Source organism: Trichechus manatus, unplaced genomic scaffold (assembly GCF_000243295.1).
Source record: "Trichechus manatus latirostris isolate Lorelei unplaced genomic scaffold, TriManLat1.0 scaffold00300, whole genome shotgun sequence".
In the NCBI taxonomy this organism is placed as follows: domain Eukaryota; kingdom Metazoa; phylum Chordata; class Mammalia; order Sirenia; family Trichechidae; genus Trichechus; species Trichechus manatus.
Window position 1 is genome coordinate 436,821 of NW_004444236.1, and position 27,758 is coordinate 464,578.

Sequence of the window (27,758 nt, forward strand, 5' to 3'; positions counted from 1 at the left end):
AACACACACACACAGACCACTGAGGGTCTGCTCTCTTCAAGGTGGCCCAGCCTGTTCCTGGAAGGTGGGGGGGGGGGACCTTGGACAAAGGGTTTGGGTGCTTTGTGTGTGCGTGTTGATAAGAGCTTCTCCCTGAAGAAACATGCTCTGGCTTTGCCTGACCTTTAGCTTTGGTCAATGAAAAGGTTTGGGAGAGTCCTGTGGGAACATAACCATTTAGCAGATTTCTTTCCCTGAAAGCTGTTTCTTCACCTTTCTTTTTCTGGGAATTTTTGCCAGCAAGATCAAGGCCTTTCCACCCTTCCCTCCTCCCTCCCCTTTGCCTGAGCCACTCAACCCCCTTTCTCCTCCCCCTCCAATGAAAACAAAGTTAACTGGTGTGTACTGGGAATCATCTCAGAGCAAACTGGGCCAGAAGAAAGGAGTGAAGCAAACAGATAGCTCTCCCAAGCGGAAAAACTGTAAGAAGTAAGGGGAGAGAGGAAAAAAAAAGCAAATTACACGGTGAAAAGTGAATTCCAGATGTTTCAAATTCTTTTGGTTTTAATCATCTCAGAGGCTGACCAGAGCTGTGGGGGAAGGGAGAAAATGAAAACCAAGGCCATCAGCTATGAAGGACTGCGGGAATCTTGGTCGGTCTGTAAAGACCTAAAGCCTTCCATATAGGAGGTACTGGCTCCTCTCCTCAGCCCCTGCCCTCAACCTCCCGCATCTGAGAGCCCTTCCTGACTAACATTTTATCTCACTTTACAGGCTCAGTTTACACTCAGTTTTAAAACACTGACCTTTCAGTTTTCCAACCAGATTGCATGTTCCCCAAGCTCCTGGACTATGTTTTGTCAAAAACATACCAAAACAGAGAAAAACTAACAAACAACAAACCCCAACCCCTTTTCATCAGTCATGCCTGGGGCCCCTCAGTGAGAGCTGGGGCCCTCAGAGAAACCTCTGTACCCATTTTCCTCATCTGTAAAATGGAGGTCTTTAAAGTGTCTGAGGGAGCCTGGGTAGCACAAGTGATTTGCTGTAGGATGCTAATCTAAAGGTTGGCTGTTCAAACCCACCCAGTGACTCCATGGGAAGAAGTGCTGGTGAACTGCTTCCCTGAAGTTTATAGCCAAGAAAACCTTATGGAGCAGTTCTACTCTGGAACACATGCGATTGCTATGTGTCGGAATTGACTCTAAAGCAGTGAGTTTGTTTTGTTTTGTTTTGTTTCTCGAACATCTGAGGAGATGAGCTGAGCCTTGAAGAGACTCCAGAAGGAGCTGAGGAGCCTGGGAGGAAGCCTGTTAGGGAAATGGGTGTCTACTCTGTGCTGGGTTCTATGTTTGACACTTTAGGACTTTCTCAAGGATTGCCCTGGGAAAGGAGATAGCTGCATTTTGCTATGGCCTGGAGGCTGTGGAGAATCTTCTTGCCCCTTGCTTAGGGGTGAGGCTTTTCCCTCAGGAAAAGCAGCAAGTAGAGCCCATGGACATTGGAGCAACTATCTGTTTCCTCAATCCTGTCTCTCTAAAGCTAAGAGGGCATTTTTCTGACCAGTGTGGTTTTTACTGTGAGGGAAGTGATCAGGAAAAACTTGTCAGCTTACTTAAGGTGATAAGTTAAGAGACCTGGAGCAAAGTGTTTCCTGACTGCAAGCCAGTGAGTAGGTTTCAAAACAGAGCATGGCTGTCAGACTGTAGTGAGAAGGTAGTGGTCAGATCATGGCAGCTAAAGGGCTGGAATCTGGAGAGAAGGAAGCAGTCATTTAGAATAATTTAGGGTGCATAAATATGGATGAGACAACTTGGGGCTTATCAGAGGGCAGCTGCTCTGCAGTTGAGAACAGAACATAGATATAAGAGAGCAAAGAGTGCTTGGGGACATTGCTGGTTGCTAGAGTAGAAATACATCTTTAGCATCCTAGGAATCTTGCTATAATACAAGAAAGTTTGCACCTTAGGAGTAGGGGATAAAAGGTGAAATAGGGACTATTCTAGAACCTGCTTAAACAAAGCCTAAAAACAAGCCCTGACATGAGTCAGAGAAAAGACTGAATTTGACTCTTCCTAAATAAGTGGGGCTAGAAAAACATCTTGGAATGTAGACTAATTTTCCGTTACAAAGCCTAAAATCAAGCTGTGACCTGAGTCAGAGAAAAGTCAGACTTAGAGTCCTGCCAAATAAGAGGAGCTTAGGAAATATCTTGGCCAACTTATCAGAAAATTATAATAATAAAATGAAAGCAGAGCAAACAGTAAGTAAAGTACAGAAATAACAAAACTATAAGCAAAAACCAATGCACAGGAAAACAAACAAAAAGAAAGAAAATTAACAGCCAGAGTAGATTTTTAAAAAGATTAATAAATAACTGATAAGACTAATTAAGAAAAGTAAAAGAGAAACAATACCAATGACCAGTATCAGAAACGAAAAGGGGATAACTCTACAGATCCTACAGATACTAAAAGGATAGTAAAATATTATTAAAAACTTATGATAATACATTTAATAACTTAGATCAAATAGGCAAACTACTAGTAAAACACAAGTTATTCAAACTGTTACAGGAAGAAACATCTTTGTGCATTGCTGGTAGGAATGCTATTTTCTATTTTTCTGATAATAGCTATCTTAGTCTGTATGATCAAGAGGGACCAGTCCCTGGAGAAGGACATTATGCTTTGTAAGGCAGATGGTCAGTGAAAGAGAGGAAGATCCCCAAAGAGATAGGTTGACACAATGACTGCAATGATAGGCTCAAGCATAGAAACGATTGTGAGCACAGTGCAGGACTGGGCAGTATTTTGTTTTGTTGCACAGAGGGTCACTATGAGTCGGAACTGACTTGACAGCACCTAACAACAACAGTGGGTATGAAATATCTCACTGAGGTTTAGATTTGCCTGGAAATATTACCAGGCAGGACTACCCTGATGCCATTACCAGATAAAGACACTAGCAGTAAATTAAAATAAAGGCCAGTGACCCTCATGGGTATAAATACAAATATATCTGCCAAAATATTAAAACATTAAATCCATCAATATGTAACAAAAGTTAACAAACCAAAAACCATCACTGCCATCCAGTCAATTCCAACTCATAGCGACACTGTAGGACAGAGTAGAACCGCCCCATTGGGTTTCTAAGGCTGTAATCTTTATAGAAATAGACAGCTGTAAGTTTCTACTACAGAGTGACTGGTGGGTTTGAACTTCCAAGCTTTTAGTTAACAGCCAAGTGCTTTAACCACTACACCACCAGGGCTTCAACAAAGGTTAATACATCATTTAAAAAAAAGTGTATTTTATCCCAGGGATACAAGATTATTTCATCATTCAAAACTCAATCACCCTACTCATCTCCTCCTGAAAAGGAAACTAACTGAATTCCCTGGGAAGGTAAGGCCCATTGTTTAGGTGGCTGGTGGCTGGATAATGAATAAATCAACTTGGCTGGGTCAAGCTCACCCACTAATAGGTTTTGTTCTGGCCTTTAGGAATAAGGAAGTAGAGAAGGGTTTTTAGTTTGACTATACCCAACATACATTCCCATTCCATTTTCTTCTCTGAGTCTGCAGACCTTACCACTATATCTCTTAGCCCTGGGCCTAATATAAACGTTAAAGAGCCTGATTCCTATTTTTTGGTGAAATTGATCTTCTATTTGCTCTTCTCCTTAATATACTTCTCGTGTCTTCTAGACTGATAAGTTAGGGCATCAAGCTGGTGGAGACTTTCCCTGAGGACTTTCAGTGACCTAGTGGAATAGTTCTTAGGATGATAGGAGGTCACATGGATATGTCCAGACATCTTTTCCCCACATTATGCCTTCTCTCAGTTCTTACTTGTGAGTAATGAGCTCACATCATTACAATAATAAAGTCTTGCAAACTATGGAAGAGCCTCTAGAAGGGTTGAGGGCTAGATAAATTCTTTTTGTGTATATGATGGCCCAAATCACCAATTGTTTGGTCACTACCTAAGAGTCAATATGAGTGCCTTCCCTGCTCCTTTTTCTCATTTATTTGGTCCATCTATTAAAATTCCAGCTTAGCAGAATACTTTTGGGAGCACTGTTCTGACTTTCCTTTATTTGGATTGGTGATTTGTGTTTGCTGGAGTACCAACAGATAGTATCACTCCACCTAAGTTAGTTTCTAGAAAATGAATGAGAAAATGTAGTGAATCATGGTCATTCCTGCTGGGAGTCATCTACCCCTTAACCCCTGGTTTGGGACCCTCTTTGATTTCCCCTAATGTCCCTCTCAACCCTTTACCTTAATACCAGCTCAATGCATCCACATAGGCAGCAAAGTCAAGTCTATAAAAGTGAATCACGAAAACCGTAGGTGTTTGAGGCAGTCACTCAAGATCCTGCTTGCTTCACCATGGCTTACTTCCTCTGGCTTGTTCAGACAGTTTCCAGATCTAGACTTCAACTCTGTCTTCCGTGATCACAGTTTAGGTTAACCCAATTAGCTTTATTTTTTCCTTCAGACAGCCTCAGACCATCTACTAAATTTGACTGGACTTTGGAAATCTTTTTCCAGTAATGACCTCATCCTTCTTGAAGATCAGCTAGAAGGTTAGCACAATAGTGTCTGCTGATTTATGCTACATTTTTGACGTCTCAGAACTTAAACTCTCCAGCCAAATAACCCATTTCTGTTGAGTCGATTTCAACTCATAGTGATCCTATAGAACGGAGTCGAACTTCCACATAGGGTTTCCAAGGCTGTAATCATTTCTGAAGCCGACTGCCACATGTTTCTCCCGTGCAGTGGAGTGGCTGGTGGGTTTGAACTGTCCACTTTTCAGGGAGCAGCCAAGTGCTTAACCACTGCACCACCAGGGCTCCTTAAATTCTCCAAAGTGGCTCCATTATCCTTAACAGAAAAAAAGCAATGGAGAAAAAATGTTTTTCAGGCCCTCAATCCTCTAGAGGCTCAGTGCTCTCGCAGAATTTGCAAGGCTTCATTGTGATGGTTTGAGCCTTTTACTTAGTTGTATTTGTGAATAATTCAGAAAGGCAGGAGTAATCATGAAATTGAATCATAGAAATAATGGATCCTAGTCATAGTCAAGAAGGAGTCCCTGGGGGGTACAAACAGTTAGACTTGGTAATCTGCTTCCAAAAAGTCACAGCCTTGGAAACCCTACAGAGTAGTTCCACTCTGCACTTATGGGGTCACCATGAGTTGGAATTGACTTGATGGCAACTACCAACAAGTCATAGTCAATAGGGCCACTAGTGTACAATTCATTTCTAAATACTCTAGGAAGAATTTACATATTCACAATGATTTTATATGCCTGTTATACTCTAGATTTATCAGCCATTAATTACTGTGAGAATTTGTCACGTACAATTGAAGCCACAAGGAATTTGACAGCCGATCGGCCTCCATCAAAGAGGTGCAGTCAAGCACTGGTGGCCATAGAATCCTCTTCTAAGAACTCCTCCTGCCACGACCACTGTGTGGACAGGAAAGGAGAGAGAATTCACTGACTGATTCACTCTTCTTCTTTTATACTTTAGCCTCCTTCAAGAGGCTTTAGTTTCTACTGACACATAGATAAGTCTGCTAGATAAAATAGTTCTGATGTTGGCACCCCTTTCAGCTACTGACATTTGTTTAAAAAAGTATGCATAACCTTGCTCTAATTTTTTCACTGTGACTAAGTTATTTACAGGAAACAGACTTCATTTGTCCTAACTAGGGAAATCGAAAGCTAAGAACATGATAGGCGGAGTCTCAAAGTTGTTTCAAACCTGAATAACTTGTCTTTTCTGGCAACTGCCAATGAAGTATGAGATAGCTGGCACTAGTTATGTTTTCAATTGACTCTGACTAGTGCTGTTTTTCCTTGTTATCTTTCAAAATAGGTCAGTTTCTGCACTATTTATGAGATCATAATATCCTGCAGTTCAGTTTCTGGAGAGCTTTCCTGATTTACTTTCTACTCTTACAAGACAAACGGTACTTCTTGTATTTCTGACAAAGATTTCAGGATCTGGACTACTGTGGAAGAAGTTTCCAGTAAGGTGAGTCCTGTGAGGAATTGTTTGGAGAAAGATCTGAGAACCTAGTTAGTAAACACATGTTCACAAGGGAGATTAGTTATGGAGTCTTCTAGGGAAAAAAGTACTGGTATTAACTATATTCAGAAAAGTGGAAAAGGCAGTAGCTTTATTTTAATATAGCCAAACAATGGACTCATTTTATTCTACCACAATTGAGGACTGAAAAAACGGGAATCTGTTTTGATTATAGAGGTATGAAATCAATTCTCTGGATGCCTGCACCCATGAGTTGATATTTAGAGGGGAGCTAGGTTTTCTTCATGGGTGGGTGAGGAGGAAAGTTGGTGGCAGTGTTGGGGGCCTAGGTATAAGACAAGATAGTGGTATGAGAAATGTATCGCGAAGTAATATTAAATTAAACAAGATAAATCTGGATATAAAGTTGTGTTATATGGCATTATCCCAATTTTACAAAACACGAAAACACACATACACAGAAGAAAAAAATTCTCATTTTCCCAAACATGTTGTTAAAATACATGACATCTTAATGTTTTCATAAGTATATTTAACTTATATTTTAACTTCATTCTACACCAGGTGTTAGAGGCATTATTTTAGTCCTTTTGGGATAGTCCCTGCTTTCTTCAAGGTCACAGATAAAACTCTGTTGATGAGAGTTTGTAGGGGAAAAGAAGGTAGAGTAAATTACATCTATACCTCAATTCCTATACATAGAATTCCTGTATAGCCTGGTATATAAACATCTCATGTGTGTTTGAGAGGAATGTAAGGTTTGAAATATTGGTTTCAGAACTCCCCACATGTTAGAAAGTCTTGTTGTTTAAGCTTGCCAATTGTGTTGGTCTATTTTTTTTTCTTCAGTATTTGCTGTATTTCTTTACTTTTTTCAGAAATTCAGATATGCTAAAATTTCAAACTATAATTACCATTTTGTCAATTTTTCCTCGTAGATCTCCCGATTTCCATAAAGATACATAAATATATAAATACACACATGGGAAAAACAAGAGATAGAGAAGAGACAAACTTATTATTTACAGTAATATAATCACAAAGAATATACATTTATTATTAACAGGTAATGAATATTTAGAACTATTATATCTTACTGGGATTTTAACATTTTATCATTATGTAGTAGAACTAGTTCTACTAGTGTTCATTGCGTAGTGAAACAAGCTACCCTTTGTCTTAAGGTCTGTTTAAAGCTTCACTAATGTCAAGTGTTCTCTTTGAATTACTGTGTGCATAATAACACTTTTTCCAACTTTTTTTTTTTAACTTTTGAATGACCTTTTGTCTACAGCATATAAGCAGATTTTTTGTAAAAATCCAATTAGAAAAATTTTGTCTCATAACAGATTTTATCTATATTCTGTTGATCGCTGTTTTTTTTTAATAGTTTCTGCCATACTATTTTATTTCAATCTGTTACACTCTATGCTTCCTTCTCCTTCTTCATCTGTCCTTTTATTTTTCTTTCCTATCTCTATCTTCTCCATGAGGACAAGTAACCCAGTAAACACTCCTATCCACTTGTCTCACTCCCTCCACCCGTGGTGTTCCTGTTTTGTTTCTCTTTGTTTGGGGATTTGTTTCTTTACAAGACATTGAAGACTTAGTTGCTCACCCTTGCTTTCCTTTTACCCTGCAGAATTTCTTAGCTTTATTCATTTATTTTCTTGTTGAATACTACTTCCAAAAGAGTGTTTGGTGGGTATTTTTGTGTTGCAAGTATTCTGAGGCCCTTACATTTAAAAGACGTTTTGACTATACATAGATTCTATAGTCAAAAGTATTATTCAGTCAAGGTAGATCGAGAGCACCTTTTCTGAAACCCTACGGGTTGCATCTGCTTTGGAATTCAGAATTTGGGTAATTTCAGGAAGGCTATTTAATGCAGACACTATATATAAATGGCCATTAGGGTCTAAGTCTTTACACCCAAATTAAATGCAATAAAATTTATTCAACAAAATATATGAACATTCACACTAAAGTAGCATTAAAAACAAAAAAAAATATATATTGTTTCCTCTTAGATCACGTTTTATTTGGCAAATAAATTTTGTTACCAAGCTCAGAAAAGATAAATCTTTTGGTTTCAAAATTATTTTGAGTTTCAAAATTGTAGAAATGAGATTTTGGACAACTACTATAAAAAATTACTCCATTATCCTTCTGCTTGCAGCTTTGCTGTTGAGCAGCTGATTCTAGAATCTTTGTAGTTAATGTGCTCTTTTTCTCCAGAAGCTTTCGGACGATTGGCTTCATTTCTAAGATTCTTCAGTTTGGCTACGTTGAGTCTTGATGTGGGTTTTTTTCTTCACTCTCCTATTTGGTACTGTATTGGCCTGATCAATCTGAGTGTGTTCACGTTACTTTAATTCCAAGAAATTCATCCCATTATTTCTTCAAGTATTTTATTCTTTTAATTTTAGTTTTCTCTCTTTCTGCAACTATAAGTTTATGAATGTTGACACTTGAACTTGCATTCTGACATGTCTTACATTTTCTTTTACGTAGTCTATATATATTCTATTTCTTAATTTCACCCTAATTCCTTATGGTGGAATTTTCAATCTTATCTTACAAATCACTAATTTATTTTCTAGTTGTATCTATTTTACTATAGTCAAATGATTAGGTTCTAGGAGCAAGGTCTTTTGAACTCCAAAGTCTAAATTCTTAGCACTCATATTTAGCTTCCTGAGTCAGTATGCCGAGCAAAGATATTGGAAAACAAAAAAGCTATATTAAGAAAACTACCATTTTTCACAAATAGTCATTATCACTTGCTGTATTATATTCATAATGATGAGCATAACATGATATATAATATTATATAGTATAATGAAATAAAATACTATATTATATTATCTTACATACAATATATGATATACATATCATATTCATATAATATAGTATAGTATAATATAATGCAACATTATATTATAGAATGTAATATGACATACATATATATCACATATATGATGTTATTATATATGTATGCCATATATTACATTATATGTAAGAATATCAGTTACAATGTTTCCATATGAATACGTCTCTAGGTGGCACAAACAGTTTGTGCTCAACTGCTAACCTAAAGGTTGGCAGTTCAAATCTATCCAGTGTCACCTTGGAAGAAAAGCCTGGAAATCTGCTTCTGTAAAGATTACAACCAAGAAAACCCTGTGGAGTAGCTCTACTCTGTAATATATGGAGTCACCATAAATCTGAATCTACTGGATGTTGACTAACAACACCAGCTTTCAGACTGAATAATCTGTATATGTGCATAATTTGGCAGAATTTAAAAATTAAACTACAATAGAGAGTTCTAAACAATAGTTACAGACTTTAATACACCACTTTCAGTAATGGATAAAATATCTAAACATAAGTTCACTAAGGAAATAGAGGACATGAGCAAAATAGTAAACCAATTAAACCTAACAGATACATTTAGAACACTACCCAACAACAGCTGAATCCACATTCTTCTCCAGTGCACATGGATCATTCTCCAGGATATACCATATATTAGGTTACAAAAAAAGTCTTAGTAAGTTTAAAAAGATTGAAATCATACAAACTATCTTTTCTGGCCATATTGGAATGAAACTACAAATCAATAACAGAAGGAAAACTAGAAATTTCACAAAAATGTGGAAATTAAACAATACACTATTAAGCAATGAGTCGAAGAAGAAGTCACAAGGGAATTAGAAAACTCTTAGAGATGAATGGAAATGAAAGCACAACATACTTAAACTTATAGGATGCAGAAAAGGCAGTGCTAAGAGGAGAATTCATAGCTGTAATGCCCACATTAAAAAGGAAGAAAGATCTCAAATAGCTTTACACCTTAATACACTATAAAAAGAAGACCAGAAAACAGAAATAATAAAAACTGGATAATGCATAAATGAAATAGAAAATTAAAAACCAATACTGTGAATCAACAAAAGCAAAAGTTACTTCTTTGAAGAGATCAGTAAAGTTGGCAAACCTTTAGCCAGACTGACAAGTAAAAAAAGAGAAGATGCAACTAATTAAAATCAGAAGTGAAAGTGGGGATGTTACTACTAACTATGTTATCAGGAGGGATCAGTCCCTGGAGAAGGACATCATGCTTGGTAAAGTAGAGGGTCAGCAAAAAAGAGGAAGACCTTCAACTAGATGGATTGACACAGAGGCTGCAACAATGGGCTCAAGCATAACAACGATTGTGAGAATGGCACAGGACCTGCAGCATTTCATTCTGTTGAACATAGGGTCACTATGAGTTGGAACTGACTCGACGGTACCTAACAACAACAACAGCATAGAGAAAGTAAAATAAAAGAATACTATGAAAAATTTTATGTCAACATAGATAAAATGCATAAATTCCTAGAAACACACAAGCTACCTAAATTTACTCAAGATAAATAAAAAATATCAGCACGTCTATAAAAGTGAAAAAATTGAATCAGCCATCAAAACTAGATGGTTTTACTCGTGAAATCTACCAAAGCATGTTAAGAAAAATTAACACTACCATATTTTTACACAAGTAACATGCATCTTCTACATTTGTTTATCAGCTGTGCCCTCCCCCAAAGAGGTATTTTTGTAAACACACGATGCTTTTTTTTTTTACAGCAACAACAAAAAAAGATCGGCATAGCAGTACATATGGAAATACCTCCAGGGTGGGGGGGGTGGGGGGAGCGTGAGGCTGTCAACAAAAGTAGAAGACATGCATTATTTACATAAAAATACAGTAATCCTTCTCAAACTCTTTCAGAAAATAGAAGGGGGGAACACCGTCTATCTCATTTTATTAGGCAGCATTACCCATTACCTTGATAGCAAAACCAGATAAAGATACCACAAGAAAAGTACAGACAGATATCCCTTACGGATTTATATACAAATATCTGCAACAAAATACTAGTGAAGCAAATCCAAAACCATAGTAAAAGGATTACACATCATAATCAAGTGGGGTTTATCCTAGAAATGCAAGAGTGGTTCAAAATCAGAAAAATAATCAATGTAATATGTAACATTAATAGAACAAATGGAAAGAAAAGCAGCATATGATCATCTCAATTGAAACAGAAAAGTCATTTGATAAAATTAAACACTCAGATAAAAACACTCAGCAAACTAGAAATAGAAGGGAAATTCCTCAGCATGATAAAGGGCAGTAACAAAAAACCCACAGCTAATGTCTTTCTCAATGGTAAATGACTAAATGCTTTTCCCAACAATCAGGAACATGACAACAAGGGCCTCTTTTACCACTGCTATTTGACATTGTACTGGAAGTTCTAGTCAGCGTAATTAAGCTAGGAAAGAAATAAAAGACATCCAAATCAGAAATGAGTCCCCTTTTTCGCTTCTTCATGCCCACCCTTGGTAACCAGTAATCAATGTTTGTCTCTATACACTTGCTTATTCTAGATATTTCGTATAAATGGGATTATACAATATTTGTCCTTTTGTGTCTGTCTTATTTCACTCAGTATAATGTTTTTAAGGTTCATACTTGTTACAGCATGTGTCAGAACTTCATCTGTTTATGGTTGAATAATATTCCATTGTATGTATACGCCACACTTTGTTTATCCATTGATTTGTTGATGGACACTTGGGTTGTTTCCACCTTTTGGCTATTGTGAAAAATGTTCCAGTGAACACTGGTGTCCAAGTATCTATTAGAATCTTTGCTTGACTAATGATGTTGAGCATCTCTTCATGTGTTTATTGGCCATTTATATATCTTCCTTGGAAGAATGTTATTCAAGTCATTTGCCCATTTTTAAATTATGTTGTTTGTTTTTTTGTAGTTGAGTTATGGGAGTTCTCTATTGTTGTTGTTATGTTTGTTGTTAGGTGCCATTGAGTTGATTCCGACTCATAGCAACCCTATGTACAACAGAATGAAACACTGCCTGGTTCTACACCATCCTCACAAAGGTTGCTATGCTTGAGCCTATTGTTGCAGCCACTGAGTCAATCCATCTCACTGAAGGTCTTCCTCTCTTTCGATGACCCTCTTCTTTACCAAGCATAATGTCCTTCTCAAGGGGCTGGTCCCTCCTGATAACATGTCCAAAGTACGTGAGACAAAGTCTCACTGTCCTTGCCTCTAAGGAGCATTCTGGCTGCACTTCCTCCAAGACAGATTTGTTCATTCTTCTGGCAGTGGATGGTGTATTCTATGTTCTTCACCAACACCATAATTCAAAGGCATTGATTCTTCTTCGGTGTTCCTTATCGTCCAGCTTTTGCATGCATACAAGGCGATTGAAAACACCATGGCTTGGGTCAGGCGCACCACCTTAGTCCTTAAAGTGACATCTTTGCTTCTTAACATTTGAAAGAGCTTTTTTTTTCAGTAGATTTGCCCAATGCAGTTCATCATTTGATTTCTTCTTCTTTTTCTTTAATTTTCATTTTATTGTACTTTAAGTGAAAGTTTACAATTAAAGTTAGTCTCTCATACAAAAATTTATACATACATTGTTAGGTGACCCTAATTGCTCTCCCTATACTGTGACAGCACAGTCCTCCATTCCCCCTCAATTTCTCATGTCCATTCAGCCAGCTCCAGACCCTCTCTGCCTTCTCATCTCACCTCTGGACAGGAGCTGCCCATTTAGTCTCATGTACCTACTTGAGCTAAGAAGCACACTCTTCACGAGTATCATTTTATGTCCCATAGTCCAGTCTAATCTTTGACTGAAGAATTGGCCTCAGGAATGGTTTTAGTGCTGGGCTGACAGACAGTCCAGGTGCCACGCTCTCTGGTGTTCCTCCAGTGTCAGTCAGACCATCAAGTCTGGTTTTTTCACTAGAATTTGAGTTCTGCACCCCACTTTTCTCCTGCTCTAACAGAGACTTTCTGTTATCTTCCCTGTCAGGGCAGTCATTGGTGGTAGCCAAGCACCATCTAGTTCTTTTGGGCTCAGGCTGTTGCAGTCTTCAGTTTATGTGGCCCTTTCTGTCTCTTGGGCTAATGTTTTCCTTGTGTCTTTGGTGTTCTTCATTCCCCTTTACTCCAGGTGTGCTGGGAACAATTGATGCATCTTGGATGGCCACTCGCTAGCTTTTAAGACCCCGGATGCCACTCACAAAGCAGGATGCAGAACATTTTTCTTAATAAACTTTGTTATGCTAATTGACCTAGATGTCCTCTGAAAGCATGGTCCCCAGACCTCTGCCCCTGCTACTCTGTCCCTTGAAGTGTTTGTATTCAGGATACTTCTTAGCTTTGGTTCAGTCCAGTTGTGTTGACTTCCCCTGTAGTGTGTACTGTCCTTCCCTTCACCTAAGATAATTCTTGTCTACTATCTAGTTAGTGAATAACACTCTACCTCCCACCCCACCCTCATAACCATTGAAGAATGTTGTCTTCTGTGTTCAAACCTTTTCTTGAGTTCTTATAATAGTGGTCTTATACAATATTTGTCCTTTTGTGACTGACTAAATTTACTCAGCATAATGCCTTCCAGATTCCTCCATGTTTCACAGATTCATCATTGTTCTTTATTGTTGTGTAGTATTCCATTGTGTAAATATACCATAATTTGTTTATCCATTCATCTGTTGATGGGCACCTAGGTTGTTTCCATCTTTTTGTTATTGTGAATGGTACTGCAATGAACATGGGTGTGCATGTATCTGTTTGTGTGATGGCTTTTATTTCTTTAGGATATATTTCAAGGAGCGGGATTGTTGGATCGTGTGGCACTTCTATTTCTAGCTTTTTAAGGAAGTGCCAAATCAATTTCCAAAGTGGTTGTACCATTTTACATTCCCGCCAACAATGTATAACTGTTCCAGACTCTCCACAACCTCTCCAGCATTTATTACTTTGTGTTTTTTGGATTAATGCTAGCCTTGTTCAGGTGAGATGATATCTCATTGTAGTTTTGATTTGTATTTCTCTAATAGCTAAACATTGTGAGTATTTCTTCATATGTCTCTTAGCCACTTGAATGTCTTCTTTGGTGAAGTGCCTGTTCATATCCTTTGCTCATTTTTTATTTGGGTTACTTGTCTCTTTCTTGTTGAGGTTTTGCAGTATCTTGTAGATTTTAGATTGAATTTGTTGTAGCCAAAAATTTTTTCCCAGTCTATAGGTTGTCTTTCGACTCTTTTGGTGAAGTCTTTTGATGAGCTTAAGTGTTTAATTTTTAGGAGCTCTCAGTTATCTAGTCTCTCTTCTGGTGCTTGTGCATTGTTACTTATGGTTTATATTCTGTTTATGCCATGTATTAGGGCTTGCATTGTCCCTAATTTTTCTTCCATGATCTTTATCGTTTTCAATTTTATATTTAGGTCTTTGATCCATTTTGAGTTAGTTTTTGTGCATGGTGTGAGGTATGGGTCTTGTTTCAGTTTTTTGCAGGTAGATATCCAGTTATGCCAGCACCATGTGTTAAAGAGAATGTCTTTTCCCCCAATTAATGGACTATGGACCTTGTCAAATATCAGCTGCTCATAGGTGGATGAATTTATGCCGAGATTCTGAATTCTATTCCTTTGGTCTATGTATCTGTTGTACTAGTACTGCGCTGTTTTGACTACCGTGGCAGTATAATAGGTTCTAAACTCAGATAGTGTAAGGCCTCCTACTTTGTTCTTCTTCTTCAGTAATGCTTTACTTATCTGCGGCCTCTTCCCTTTCCAAATGAAGTTGGTGAATTTTTTCTCCATCTCATTAAAAAACGCCATTGGAATTTGGATCAGGATTGCATTGTATCTGTACATCACTTTGGGTAGAATAGACATTTTCACAATGTTGAGTCTCCCTATCCATGAGCAAGGTATGTTTTTCCACTTATGCAGGTCTCTTTTGGTTTCTTGCAGTAGTGCTTTGTAGTTTTAATTGTATAGGTCTTTTACGTCTCTAATTAGATTTATTCCTAAGTATTTTATCTTCTTGGGGGCTATTGTAAATGGTATTGATTTGGTGATTTCCTCTTCCAAGTTCTCTTTGTTGGTGTAGAGGAATCCCACTGATTTTTGTATGTTTATCTTATATCCTGATACTGCTGAAATCTTCTATTAGTTCCAGTAGTTGTCTTGCTGCTTCTTTGGGGTTTTCTTTGCATAAGATCATATCATCTGCAAATGGAGATACTTCTACTTCTTCCCTACCAATTTGGATGAGCTTTATTTCTTTTTCTAGCCTAATTGCTCTGGCTAGGACCTCCAGCACAATATTGAATAAGAGTGGTGATAGAGGAGTCCTTGTTTAGTTCCGTTTCTCAGGGGGAGTGTTTTCAAACTCTCTCCATTTAGGATGATGTTGGCACTTCATTTGATTTCTTGACTGATGCTTCCCTGGGCATTGATTGTGGATCCAAGTAAAATGAAATACTTGACAACTTCAATCTTTTTTCAGTGTACATGTTGTTGTTTATTTGTTCAGTTGTGAGGATTTTTGTTTTCTTTATATTGATGTGCAACCCATACTGAAGGCTGTAGTCTTTGATCTTCAGTCAGTAAGTGCTTGAAGTTCTGTTTGCTTTCAGCAAGCAAGGTTGTCTCATCTGCATAATGCACGTTGTTAATGAGTCTTTCTCTAATCCTTCGTGTAATCGAACTTCTTGGGTTATTTGCTCAACATACAGATTGAATAAACCCACTGTCATCCTGTCAATTCCGACTCATAGAGACCTTATAGGACAGTGTAGAGCTGTCCCATAGGGTTTCCAAGGCTGTAATCTTTGTGGAAGCAGACTGCCACATCTTTCTCCCTTTGAGCAGCTGATGCGTGAAAGGATACAACCCTGATGCACACCTTTCCTGACTTTAAACCATGCAGTATCCCCTGATTCTATTCAAATGACTGCCTCTTGGTCTATGTACTGGTTCCTCATGAGAACAGTTCTAGAATTCTCATTCTTTGCAATGTTATCCAAAATTTGTTATGATCCACACAGTGGAATGCCCTCTCATAGTCAATAAAACATAGGCTAACAACTTTCTGGTGTTCTCTGCTTTCAGCTAAGATCCATCTGACATCAGCAATGATATCCCTCATTCCATGTCCTTTTCTGAATCTGGTTTAAATTTCTGGCAGTTCCCTGTGGATGTACTGCTACAACCACATTTGATTTGCATTTCCCTAATGACTAATGATGTTGAGCATCTCTTTATGTGTTTATTGGCCATTTGTATATCTTCCTTGGAAGAATGTTATCCAAGCCATTTGCCCGTTTTTAAATTACATTGTCTTTTTGTAGTTGAGTTGTAGGAGTTGTCTATATATTCTGGATATCAAATTGTTATCAGATATATGGTTACCAGATAATTTTCTCCCATTCTGTAGGCCTTCCAAGGCCTTTCAAACCATACTAAAGAGGAAGGGTTTTTTATGAAGAAAATGGAGAAATGTTGAAGAATTTCAAGTGAGATAGAACCCTGGTTTTATATAAAGATGACTGGCTATACTTAAAAAAAAAAAAAACCTGACTAGAGAAATTGGACCTTTAAGGGGGAAAATCAAGCAACTGTTAAAATAAGACTGACAGACCAATAAATTCTGCAGTCTTGCATTAAAACAAAACAAAACAAAACCCGTTGCCTCTGAGTCGATTACGACTCTAGGGAGCAGCAGAGTGACAATGATAAGGAGTCTAACAAAGTGACGGTATTATGTACACTTAGGACACAGAAGACATGGTCCAACCCCAAAGGAAGATGATGCTAATAAAAGCTGATTAAAAAATGCCTAATGGGCAAGGGTAGGTACCCCAGCACGGAACTGTAGTACCATGGCAGAAGCATAATCCTATAGAAAGACAGGCTGCAGCACATTTTGCATATAAGCTCTTTCAGTCACACTAGGTATAGGAAGAGTCAGGAGCCAAGAGGCAGGCACTAAAGGCCAGCTCCCAGGCCTAATAAAGGATGGGAAAAGAAATGGGGACTTTGATACTACAGTGTCCCTTCTCTAAATATCAGAACGATTGCCTATTTCCAGACCTCCTTCTACCACACATACCCTTGACCTAAGTCAACTATCATCAACAATAGAGAATTTCTTAGAACTTCCTAATGCAGTAGTTACCAACATATTTTCCACAAAGTTGTGTCTTGTGATTTTAGTTCCTCTTTGTCACTCACACCATGACCAACGTTTTGACATGAGCCACTCACTCACATAGGAATGTCCAGTCTTTTAAACTCTCTGTATACATGTGTAACACTCTGTCATTTTTCTCTTGTAGGCTCAACCATAACTTGAGAGATGGTGAATGAATACAAGAAAATCATTCTACTGAAAGGATTAGAGGCCATCAATGATTATCAGTTTAACACAGTTAAGTCTTTACTAGCCCATGATTTGCAACTGACTAAAAAAATGCAAGATGAATATAACAGAATTAAGATTGCAGACTTGATGGAAGAAAAGTTCCGAGGAGCTGCCTGTGTGGACAAACTAATAGAATTATTCAAAGATATGCCACAACTTAAAGACCTTGTTAAAACGCTTAAATTAGAGAAATCAAAAGGTAATATGGAAGACTCCTTCACAACCTCACTACTCAACCCTCCTAAAATTTGAATAGAATCATTCCTGGTCAGAGTTGAAACATTCATTTTCCAATTTATGATCAGTAGCCATGATAACAGTGGTATCTCAGCTGACATCTCCTTGACAACTCAAGGCATTTCCTTTCCTGTAAAGGGGATTGTTATTATTTTGGAGAACGTATTTGGTGTGCAGGTAAAGGAAAAAAGGCAGACAGAGTTAATGAGAGAGGCTAAGGTTTCCAGTACATTAGAAATGTTAAACATGACAAAATAAGATTGCAAAAATTGTGATTCCTTTTTATATATTGATGTTTAACCAATCAATGCAATAGTCTCTTAAGAATATTTACTCCATCATTATTATCCTCTCTAGTAACAAAGATGAGGCAGTACTTATATGAATACCTACCTCTCAGAGGCTTAAAGAAATTCTCCTCTTATAAAATCACTAGTTAAAACCAAAAAGAGATTTTCAAAAGTCAAAGGCCATTCTTAACACTGTCTTTTCAAAAATCCATATCATATTTCCTTTCACTGATTTATTTATTTTGAACAGCTCTTTCACAGTCTTCATGAATAAAACAATGGATGTTTTAAAGGAAATGATAAGACATCAGTGTTGGGAAGGGATTTGACTGAGTTGCATGGGAGTCTAGAGATGGGATGGACATGCTCACTGCACAGGGACATGAAGGAACCATTGAGGACACATGAGACTGTGCCTGTGTCAGTGTTGTGACTACTATTCACGTTGCGGCCAGGCTGGGCTAATGCAGTAGAGGGAACGAATGCATACCTAGACACACAAGTAGGAGCTGAGAGAAAATAGTAGTAAAATTGCTTCAGTTGCCTTAAACCAACTTCTCTGTTACACTGTGTCTTGTTTTGAATCAGTTGCAAAGAAAATCAAAGCAAAAGAAACAACTCCTATGAGAAAGAGCAGTCAGGCAGAAGCGGATTCAGCTACACCTGCACCCACCACAAGTAATAATGTGACATCTGAAAGAGTGGAGGAAACTCCTGGGGGCCAGGTAAGGTTGAGGGAGAAAAACAGGCTTGCAAACCCACAGAAGAAATTTATTTTTTGTCGCTTCCATTTATTCTCCCTATTCACGCTCTTGATTAATTTTCTGTTAGGATTCATATTTAGCAAACTGAATAATTATTGACCATCTCCTTCATGCCAGGGAATGAGCTAGGCACTTTACAAATGTAATGTAAATTACTATGATATCGTCATCCCTACTACAAAGATGTGGTAACATGAGAATCAGATTGGAAAGTTGTTTTGCTCATGTTTGCGCAAACCTGGATTTACTACTTCCAAGTCAGTTAAATCCCACCACAGAGATCATTAGAGGACTGATGTGTGTAACTTTCCCCTCTGTTTAATGATGCCTTCTGTGCCCACCTCTCACAATTGGCCAGACGGTGGGCAGCACTCTCTCAAGTTCCCAAGGAAAACATTTGGAGGTCTAAGTATACCTACTAGACAGTAATAAAAATGTGTTCTGCTTCAAATGATACTCAAAAAGATTAAAGAAAAAATTAAATTACTTTCAGAAAAGGAAAAACACAACCAAAGAGAAGTCTGGAATCAAAAGGAGTAAGGTTTCCCAGGGACAGAGTCAGCCTCCCTGTCCTTCTGGAGCCAGCACATCCGCCACCTTGGGTCACCCTGCACCTCTCCAGATCTCGTCATCAACTCCACCATCCACTTCCTTACCCGAGGTACGTTCTTCCTGCTCCACTTTTCCTTCATTTTCTTCAACCCAAAACACAGGAGACAACCTCAAGATTCTGATCTTGTGTTCTACTTAAACATAACTCCAATAATTAATTAATTAATTAAATCTATATATTAAGAATTCACTGCTTTTTAATCTTTTGCTTCCCCAAGGGTTACTTGATGAACTTGACATTATTTCTAACCTCAAGTAGTTTTCCCTGTTGTGTTGTCCCCAGGAGGGAAAGAGATGTTCAGCAATCATAATATACAGGTGAATACAGCAGTGTGTTCACTGTCTATCACTCAAGTCTCCTTCACACTGCTTCCCTTTGCTCACCAATACACTAAAGTTTCTTCTACATACACCCTGCTCCTTTCTTCTTCAGCGTTTTCACACACCATGTTTCCTAACCTGGAAAGCTCCTATCTTGTCCAAATCTCTTTACCCACAGATCCCAATACTGATACCCTAATATTGAATACTCCTAGAAACCACAAGTGTATAGGTGAAATCTTAATGCCGCTCACTTTTGTAAGAGCTAATTATTTTCTTTTCTATCATTTATGTCAAGTGTCGTTAATAAATCTTTGTTTTCCCACCTGACTATGAGCTCCTAGGGTAGTGCTACCCTGTTGTGAGGGTAACCATTATATCCCAGTGCTTAGTTCAATGCTTGCCTCACAGAAAGCTCTCAATAAATGCATTTATTCAGTGAAATAATGAAAACTAAGATATCAGCTAATGAAGGACAATCAGAGTCATCTAATTCAGTAAAGGAACTGACATCGTATTGAGGCCTAAAGGCCACAAATACAACCAAGAATGTGATGAAAGAGAAAAGAGAGTTAGGTTTGGAAAAATCCAAAACTGCAGCTGGACCACATTTTATAGTTACATTTCTGTTCATTCTTGTTATGTTTTACTGTTCTCAGCACTGAGTTAGCCCATCTTTTATATCTCACATCAATGTCAATCTAATAACACGTGAAAACCACAATAATTCTTACTCCAAACAGGGAAATATTTATTTTTCCTGGAAACACAATGGTATGGATTGAATTATGTTCCCCCCAAAAAAAATATGTATTGTAATTCCTAACCTTTATGCCTGTGGTTATAATTCCATTTGGAAATGTGTTGTCTTTGTTATGTTAATGAGGTAGAATTAGTGTAGGGTGTATCTTGAATTAATCTCTTTTGAGATATAAAAGAGATTAAACACAAACTAGCAGAGATGGGGGAAGACAGACAACATGCCACATGAAGATCACCAAGGAGCCAAGGAATAGCAGCTGAAAAGACAAGGACATTTACCCAGAGCCAACAGAGAGAGAAAGCCTTCCTCTAGAGCCAACACCCTGCATTCAGACTTGTAGCCTCCTAAACTGTAAGAAAATAAATTTCTGTTTGTTAAAGCCACACATTTGTGGTATTTCTGTTATAGCAGCGCTAGATAACTACACACACAATGAACAACAAAACGTTATGAGCTGCAGAGGGAAAGCCATAACACCATGAACAATTTCTCTCTTTCCTTCTTTCTTTCTCTTTCTCTCCCTTTCATTGCTGCACACAAGTACAACATGATTATTTTAGAAACTGAGGAAATGTTTACAAACGATCAATCAATCCAAAAATAATTGTTAATTATTTGAAACACTACCATCCAGTTATTACCAATTTTTTCTCTTTATTCTTTCATATACTTTCCTTCATAAGTATATGTGTAAGTTTTCCCAAAATGGTATCATACAGTGGTCAATATTCTATTACTGGTTTTATTTATTTAACATATCAGGATCATCTTCTCAAGTTCATAAACAGAAATATAAACCATTATATAGTGCCTATATAATATTTAATTGCATGGATGTACCAAAATTTATTTTGAACACAATTCCCTATAGATTGACTTCCTCATATGCCTTATCACAGTAGTCTTTGCAATGAACATACTTGTGTCCATCATTACTCCTTTTATGTCCTTCAGAGGAATTGTATAATTTCTTTCATGTGGGTCCTGTAACTTTCTTGTCAGTTTGAATATTATTGTTTGTACTGTTATTCTTATATTTGAGTCTATTGCTACTGATTAACTTGCTTTTGGGAATACACTTCCCTGTGATATGATGAATTGATCACATTGACAGAAATCAGGTGTATATACAGTCTAATATACATAGTGACATGGGTGGTCACCGTGTGTAGTATCCCAGGTCAGAACACTACACACTCTAGACTGTGGAGGCAGCTAGCATAGCTCCATATACTCATCCCTATGAAGCCTCTGGTCTACCCTTGTGTCTTACACTATCTTCTACAGATTAGGCAAGTTTTTTTCTATGAAAGTATTCTACTGCACTCAGATGAGCCCAGTCCACTGTGGAGAAAATATAACGAGGATAAATTAGTCTGCTCTGCAAATTGAGAAATATTGTCTATTCATGTTTGAAGACATGGCTCAACCAAAGTGCTTCAACCTGAGCCTACTTAGACAAGGAGATTTTAACCTGGCAGATCTCTTTCTAACCTTTTTAACAGGGCACTATTTCTTGGGGAGAGGCACTATGAGTTGGACCCTCAAAATGTCCCTAGGTTCCCCAGTTGAAACTAAAAACCTTTGATTGTTGTTTTGTGGATTTTGGTGGTAACCTTTCTCTATTTTCCATGCTATTCAAGTTTGTTTATTTTGCTTTTTTTTACCCTTTCAATTTTTATTTATTTTTTGGTCTTTTAAATGATTAGAGGGTATATTTAAATTTATTGTTTTATTCTATTCATGATAATGCTCTCATCATCCACGGCTCTGTGTTGCTCTTAATGAGCATCATGACTTACTTAAGGAGGTTATTCTGTTTCAAGAAGGGTGTTCTAACTTTATCCATGTTGTCTTCTACCTTAGTTGCTCTAGCTAAATGATATGAGTTTGTTATCCTTTCCTTTCTGTTAAGTAATCCCTCTTTAGTCTAGCCCTAATTTCAAATATCTGTACAGGTTGTTGGGGCCTAACATTGTTATTAAGGGTTCCCTTTTGGAAAGTGACTTTGTATGCTCTGCTCAGACTTGTAACTTTATCTCCCTGTGTCTGTCCAATACAGAACCAGAGACCACAGGCCCAACATCAGGCAGCTGCCAAAAGAAATATTCTTCAAAAGACCCCACTTATAGTGATGGTACTGAAAGCAGCAGAGCCATTTGAATTTGAGTCTCCGGAAAAGAGTAAAAACATGATGTTTCATGCTACGGTGGCTACAGAGAATAAATTCTTCCAAGTGAAGGTTTTCAACACCAACCTGAAGGAGAAATTTATCCCAAAGAGAGTCATTGTCATAACAGATTATTCTGAATGCAAAGGAATACTGGAAATAAAGGAAGCATCATCTGTATCTGAAGCTGGTCCTGCTCAAAAGATTGAGGTCCCAACCAGAATTATCAAAAGAGCAAATGAAACTCCCAAAATTGATAATCTTCAAAAGCAAGCATCAGGAACATTAGTGTATGGGTTGTTTATGTTACATAAGGTAATCATTTAAACCTTTTTTTTTTTTTTTTTCATTTTCTCCTCTAACACCTAAAATTAAATGTCTTGACTTACTAACTGGAGCTTTGCCCATTGACCAAACACTGGAAATTAGGACTCTCTCTTGACTAGAGATAGCAGGTCAAATCTAACCTCATGACAAGAAATGGGTCTAGGTGACCTATTAACATTCTTTATCTCAAGATATCTCCAAGTTCTTTGAAAAAGATTCACTAAGAAACCTTGACATTTTTACCAGTTATGACTATCTATTCTCAGATACAATGAGCAAGGATAGTGCAGGGTCCAGATCAACATTCACATACTAAAGATTTTATTTCTTTGAACTCCACTCTAACTATATAAATCATAACTTTATCTTGAATTTTTGTAAATTTATTTTATATAATGGATTGTCCTACCAAGTTTGAATTCTGTGTGTGATGTAATTAAAGTAATAAATGGATTGCCCGATATTCCCTGGAAGGCAAATACATTCAGCAATTAGGGATACACTCTAACCATTCAGTGCTATCTCCTCCATTTTATTGATTTTTTCACTTATTCCTGAAGATATTATTGAACAACCGAGAAATAATGAGTTGCATGATATTGAAAGGTAAAGTAACATAATCCCCTAAGTTACAAATCAAAAAAAAAAAAAGCTCAGAGAATTTTAGGGATATGTCCATTTTTCTATTCAGAGTACTGGTTTAGGTGATACATTCAATCCCAAAATTGTCTGTGAACTGCTACGAATTCTACTGAAATCTTATATGACGGACTGCTTCATAATACCAATATACTTGTCTTTTAGTATAGCCCCTTAATTTTATCTGCATTGCTTTCTGTACACTTTTTTTTACGTGACCATGCATATAATGCTATTATAAAATCGATGAGTAATGGCTTAGATGAGTGAAACACTATGGAATGTGAACAGGGGACCTAAGTTAATGGGAACAAGATATTAGAGAAGAGTGAGTAAATGGGGAAGATTGAAGAAGAATTAGTGAGTTACTAGAAGTTTTCTTGTTATAAGTCTATATTCTACTGAATGAATACTTGTAACAGTTGTCAATTTATTTCTGCTTAAGGACAGGAGACAAACAAGCACACCAAGGATTTCTGATTCCTCTATATTCAGGTGCTTTAAGACATATAGTTCCCTGGAGATAGAACCAGGTGAAAATAGGAAGGAAAAAAAAAAAAAAAAACTCATTGTCCTAGAAATGTCAGAAATAAAAAACACCTAGAACAAGAAAAACTGAAAAGCAGATTAAATAAAAAGAAGGAGCTCTGAGATGACTTATCCCCAGCTCCATGTACATCTGTATGAGTAATTACTATCTTAAATCTTGTACTTACTCTGTCATGAGGATTTTCTCATACATATTACAGTTAATAACTACGTTGTCAGAAACTGGATGTTAATCTTCTGTTGCAGAAAACAGTGAATAAGAAGAACACGATCTATGAAATACAGGATGATACAGGAAAGATGGATGTAGTGGGGAACGGAAAATGGTACAACATCAAATGTGAGGAAGGAGATAAGCTTCGACTCTTCTGCTTACAACTGAGAACAATTGACCACAAGCTGAAACTGACATGTGGGATTCACAGTTTCATCCAGGTGAGAACTGGAGAGAAGAACGTTAGTTTGCCAAAAAGGCAAATTATTTTGTTTAGATTCCTGCTGGTGGAATCTCAAAGTCCAGCAGGTGCTGGGAGTATTTTAAGTGGAGGATTTTTTTTTAAAGATATTAAAGATAAAATATTCCTACGGGCTTCAAAGGGATATGATACTTTTTTTAAACAGTAAAATATTTGTATAAATTAGTAGGGTGGGGAAATAATTTCACATAGTGTTCAAGAGCAAGGACTTTGGAAGAAGAGAGACCTGCTTTGGATCTTGATGCCAGCATGATATTGGGGACATAGCTTTAATGTTTCTCTCTACAATGGTGGAAGTTTCTACTTCATAGTGTTTGTTGAAATGTTAAGAGATGACACATACATATTAGTCATCTCAGTGTCTAACACATCCTTAGAAACCAGTCTAAAGTAGGTACTATATTTCTTAGCAAGGTAAAGCCATTGGAAAGAATTCTAGGCAGAGGAAATAACACATTCAAAACAGTCAAAATGGTGAAACAGCACAATGAGTTCTCTAATACGAACACACTGGTAGATGTGGGAGACTATGAGAAGATGAGGCCAGAGTTTAAAATGAAGTGTTGGATAGTTCAGCCTAACGTTATAAATAAAAAAGGGAAACGTCATTGTGAAAAATAGGTAGCACTGAAAGATTTTGTGCAGAATAATGCCTCATGACTTTGACATTGTAGCAAAAAAAACTTTCTGGCGACAATCTACAAAGAAGCATTAGACAGCAGGTTTGGAGGAAGAAGTAGTGGTAAGCTGGAGTCTGCTCATGCCACAACTATAGAGAACACATTGTTAAATATTTCAGAATTATGTGAGCTGGTTGTTAAAACTATGGCATCTTGAAATCAGCCAGGATGGCAGTAAGGACACTTCCAAACTCTGCAAGTGCTACACATCAGAACTTTTTAAAGTTGGAAAGTTGGCTTACCGACACCACATGGAAGGCCACTTCAAAAAAGGCTATTTCAAAAATCTAGATTAGAAGAGGAAAGACCAGCAGGATGTGAATAAAGGAAAAAGAAGAAAAAATGTTTTTGAAGGTAGAGCCTTACCATTTTGGGACTAATTAAGTGATGAAGGTGAGAAAGATAAAGGATCCAGGAATCATTCATGGATGATTCAAGGATATTATCCAGGCAACTGGAGCAATAGTGCTACTATTCATTTAGATTGATAATGCAGGAGTAGAACGTGGTTCAGGGAATGAAAATATATTCTATTTTGGACAGGCTGAATACGAGGTACATAAAGGATATCCAAGAAATTTCTAGCCGTCAGTCTGGAGATACACAGATGTGGATATAACAGATATGGAAAAAAAGCAATTTTTTTGCTGAAGATTTATGGATTTGTCAATTTGCACATGATAGTTCAGGTTGTGGGTTTGGATGACATTGCCTAAAATAAATAATAATACAGAAACTTACATTTATATTAAATGAAAACACTTACTGATCACTCACCATGTGCTAAGCACTATATATGCATTAACTCAATTAATAGTTTCAACAGACAGGGAGGAAGATATAATAATTATTTCCATTTCATAGATATAGATGCAGACGCTCAGAAAAAGTAAGGAATTTGAACTAATTGGCACAGTTAGGAAGTTGTGGAAATGAGATTTGAATCCACGCTGTCTGGCTCGAGAGTCCAGATACTTATGAAAGCTGGAGAGAAGATCAGAGACATGAGGATGAAGGCATGGACAGAAGGACAATACGAGTTCCTTAGAGCTCTTGCCAGATATAACTTATGAAGGAAGTTCCAGGCTTTTGGAATACATGTATCTTAGAGCAAAAGGCACAATCCTTTAGTGAAATGCACACCCTGGCCCACAGGAGAAAGTTTTGGTTGATTCTATATGACATCACACTCTGTCTCATATACCCTGGGATTCTTAATAACAATTTTCAAAGTTAAATTTAAGCACTAATGATTCAGATAGAAATATTGACAGATTCAGACACAGCCATACACACGTGCATAAATTGTTCCACTTCTCATATTTCTTAATTCAACATCCCTGTATTCTTATTTAAGAAACAGCAATTGTGCCACGTAAAACCCCTTATCAGTTGTATTCTCCTTCCGCCTTTCTGCCACAATTAGAACCTCCCCTCAAGGCTTTGCACTTGGTGAAACGGCTCTTCTCTCATGCCTGTTGTTCTCTCTTATCCTATTTGTGACACTTCTGCCCTATTCAAATGGGCCCATGCTAGGCATGAGGAAATACCTATCTTCAGACACAAGACAATAATACAGAGTGGGTTGTGACTCAAAAGAAAGATAACACATTAAATAAGATGGGTAAGAAAGAACAAACAGCCTTTGAGGAAGGACAAGGTGAATGTTGTGACTCATGGCAAAGAAAGGCAATGTGGGTGAGGAGTGAAATGTGACACGAGTTTCATCTCAATTGCTGGGCTCTCATTGTGTTTTCTTTATTTCTCCTTCAAGGTCATCAAAACCAAGAAAAATAACAAAGGACCGATTAATTTTAATTTAAATCTGGAAGTTGAAGTAAGGAACCCCTTTCCCAGTCAATTAAGTGGCATTAATAGTGATTTTGTTAAAGTTGAGACTTCCATTTAAAAAAAAGATTTACTAGAAATATCACAGCACATTAAAAGTTTTTTATGAGTTGTGAATTAAGTTGCTTTCTTTTATGAAATTTTATTCTTACACCTTCTGGATTTTCTAAGAGCTCTACCGTTTGCATCTATAACGGATATAATGTAAAAAAAAGTTTTCTTTATTAAAGGACATTTTTCTTCAGAAGTACTAGATATAACACAGTAGCAAGTTGCATAAGCGTGGTTGATTTGTGTGTTGTGAGGCACAAATAATGGGACACGCAGGACCTTATCAACATTAGGGTCTACATTCTGAATGGGATTTCTAGAGAATAAGTCACAACCTAGACTCTGCCTAGGTTAGGCAGATTGATCCAACAGTCCATGCTCAAATTATCAAGCCATGTAATCTGTGGAAGGGTTGCACTGGTCCAGGGGAAAGTAATCCTTTTGCACACATATTCCTCAGAAGGGGAATGTTTGGGTAATTATCTCTCTAGAGGGGGTTATGTTGGTAATGTTCACAAAGCTACTAATATGTGCAAGAAGCTTCCCTATGACTGCTTGGTGTGGAACATCTGGCTACGTTCATTTAACCTAGTAGATCATCTCCTTATTAGTTCTCCAACTATATTTTCTTCTTACAGTTTGTATGTGTGAATTCCAGAGCAAAGT

At 37.3% G+C, this 27,758-nt stretch overlaps 1 protein-coding gene across 1 annotated transcript; it reads left to right on the plus strand.

The window, feature by feature from the left end:
• Positions 1–5,766: 5,766 nt before the first annotated feature.
• On the plus strand, positions 5,767–27,758 carry LOC101349348 (myeloid cell nuclear differentiation antigen). Its single transcript, XM_012559745.2, has 7 exons — positions 5,767–6,036; positions 17,280–17,564; positions 18,481–18,617; positions 19,150–19,317; positions 22,415–22,837; positions 24,284–24,472; positions 26,968–27,758. The coding sequence occupies exons 2-7, from the start codon at positions 17,300–17,302 to the stop codon at positions 27,100–27,102; spliced, it is 1,317 nt and encodes a 438-aa protein (XP_012415199.1). The 5' UTR covers positions 5,767–6,036; positions 17,280–17,299; the 3' UTR covers positions 27,103–27,758.

Coding starts and splice junctions, on each gene's coding strand:
- LOC101349348 (XM_012559745.2), top strand. CDS start 17,300: ATGGTGAATGAATACAAGAAAATCATTCTACTGAAAGGATTAGAGGCC. Junction 18,618..19,149: donor AGGAAACTCCTGGGGGCCAG/GTAAGGTTGAGG, acceptor AATTACTTTCAG/AAAAGGAAAAACACAACCAA. Junction 19,318..22,414: donor CATCCACTTCCTTACCCGAG/GTACGTTCTTCC, acceptor TGTCCAATACAG/AACCAGAGACCACAGGCCCA.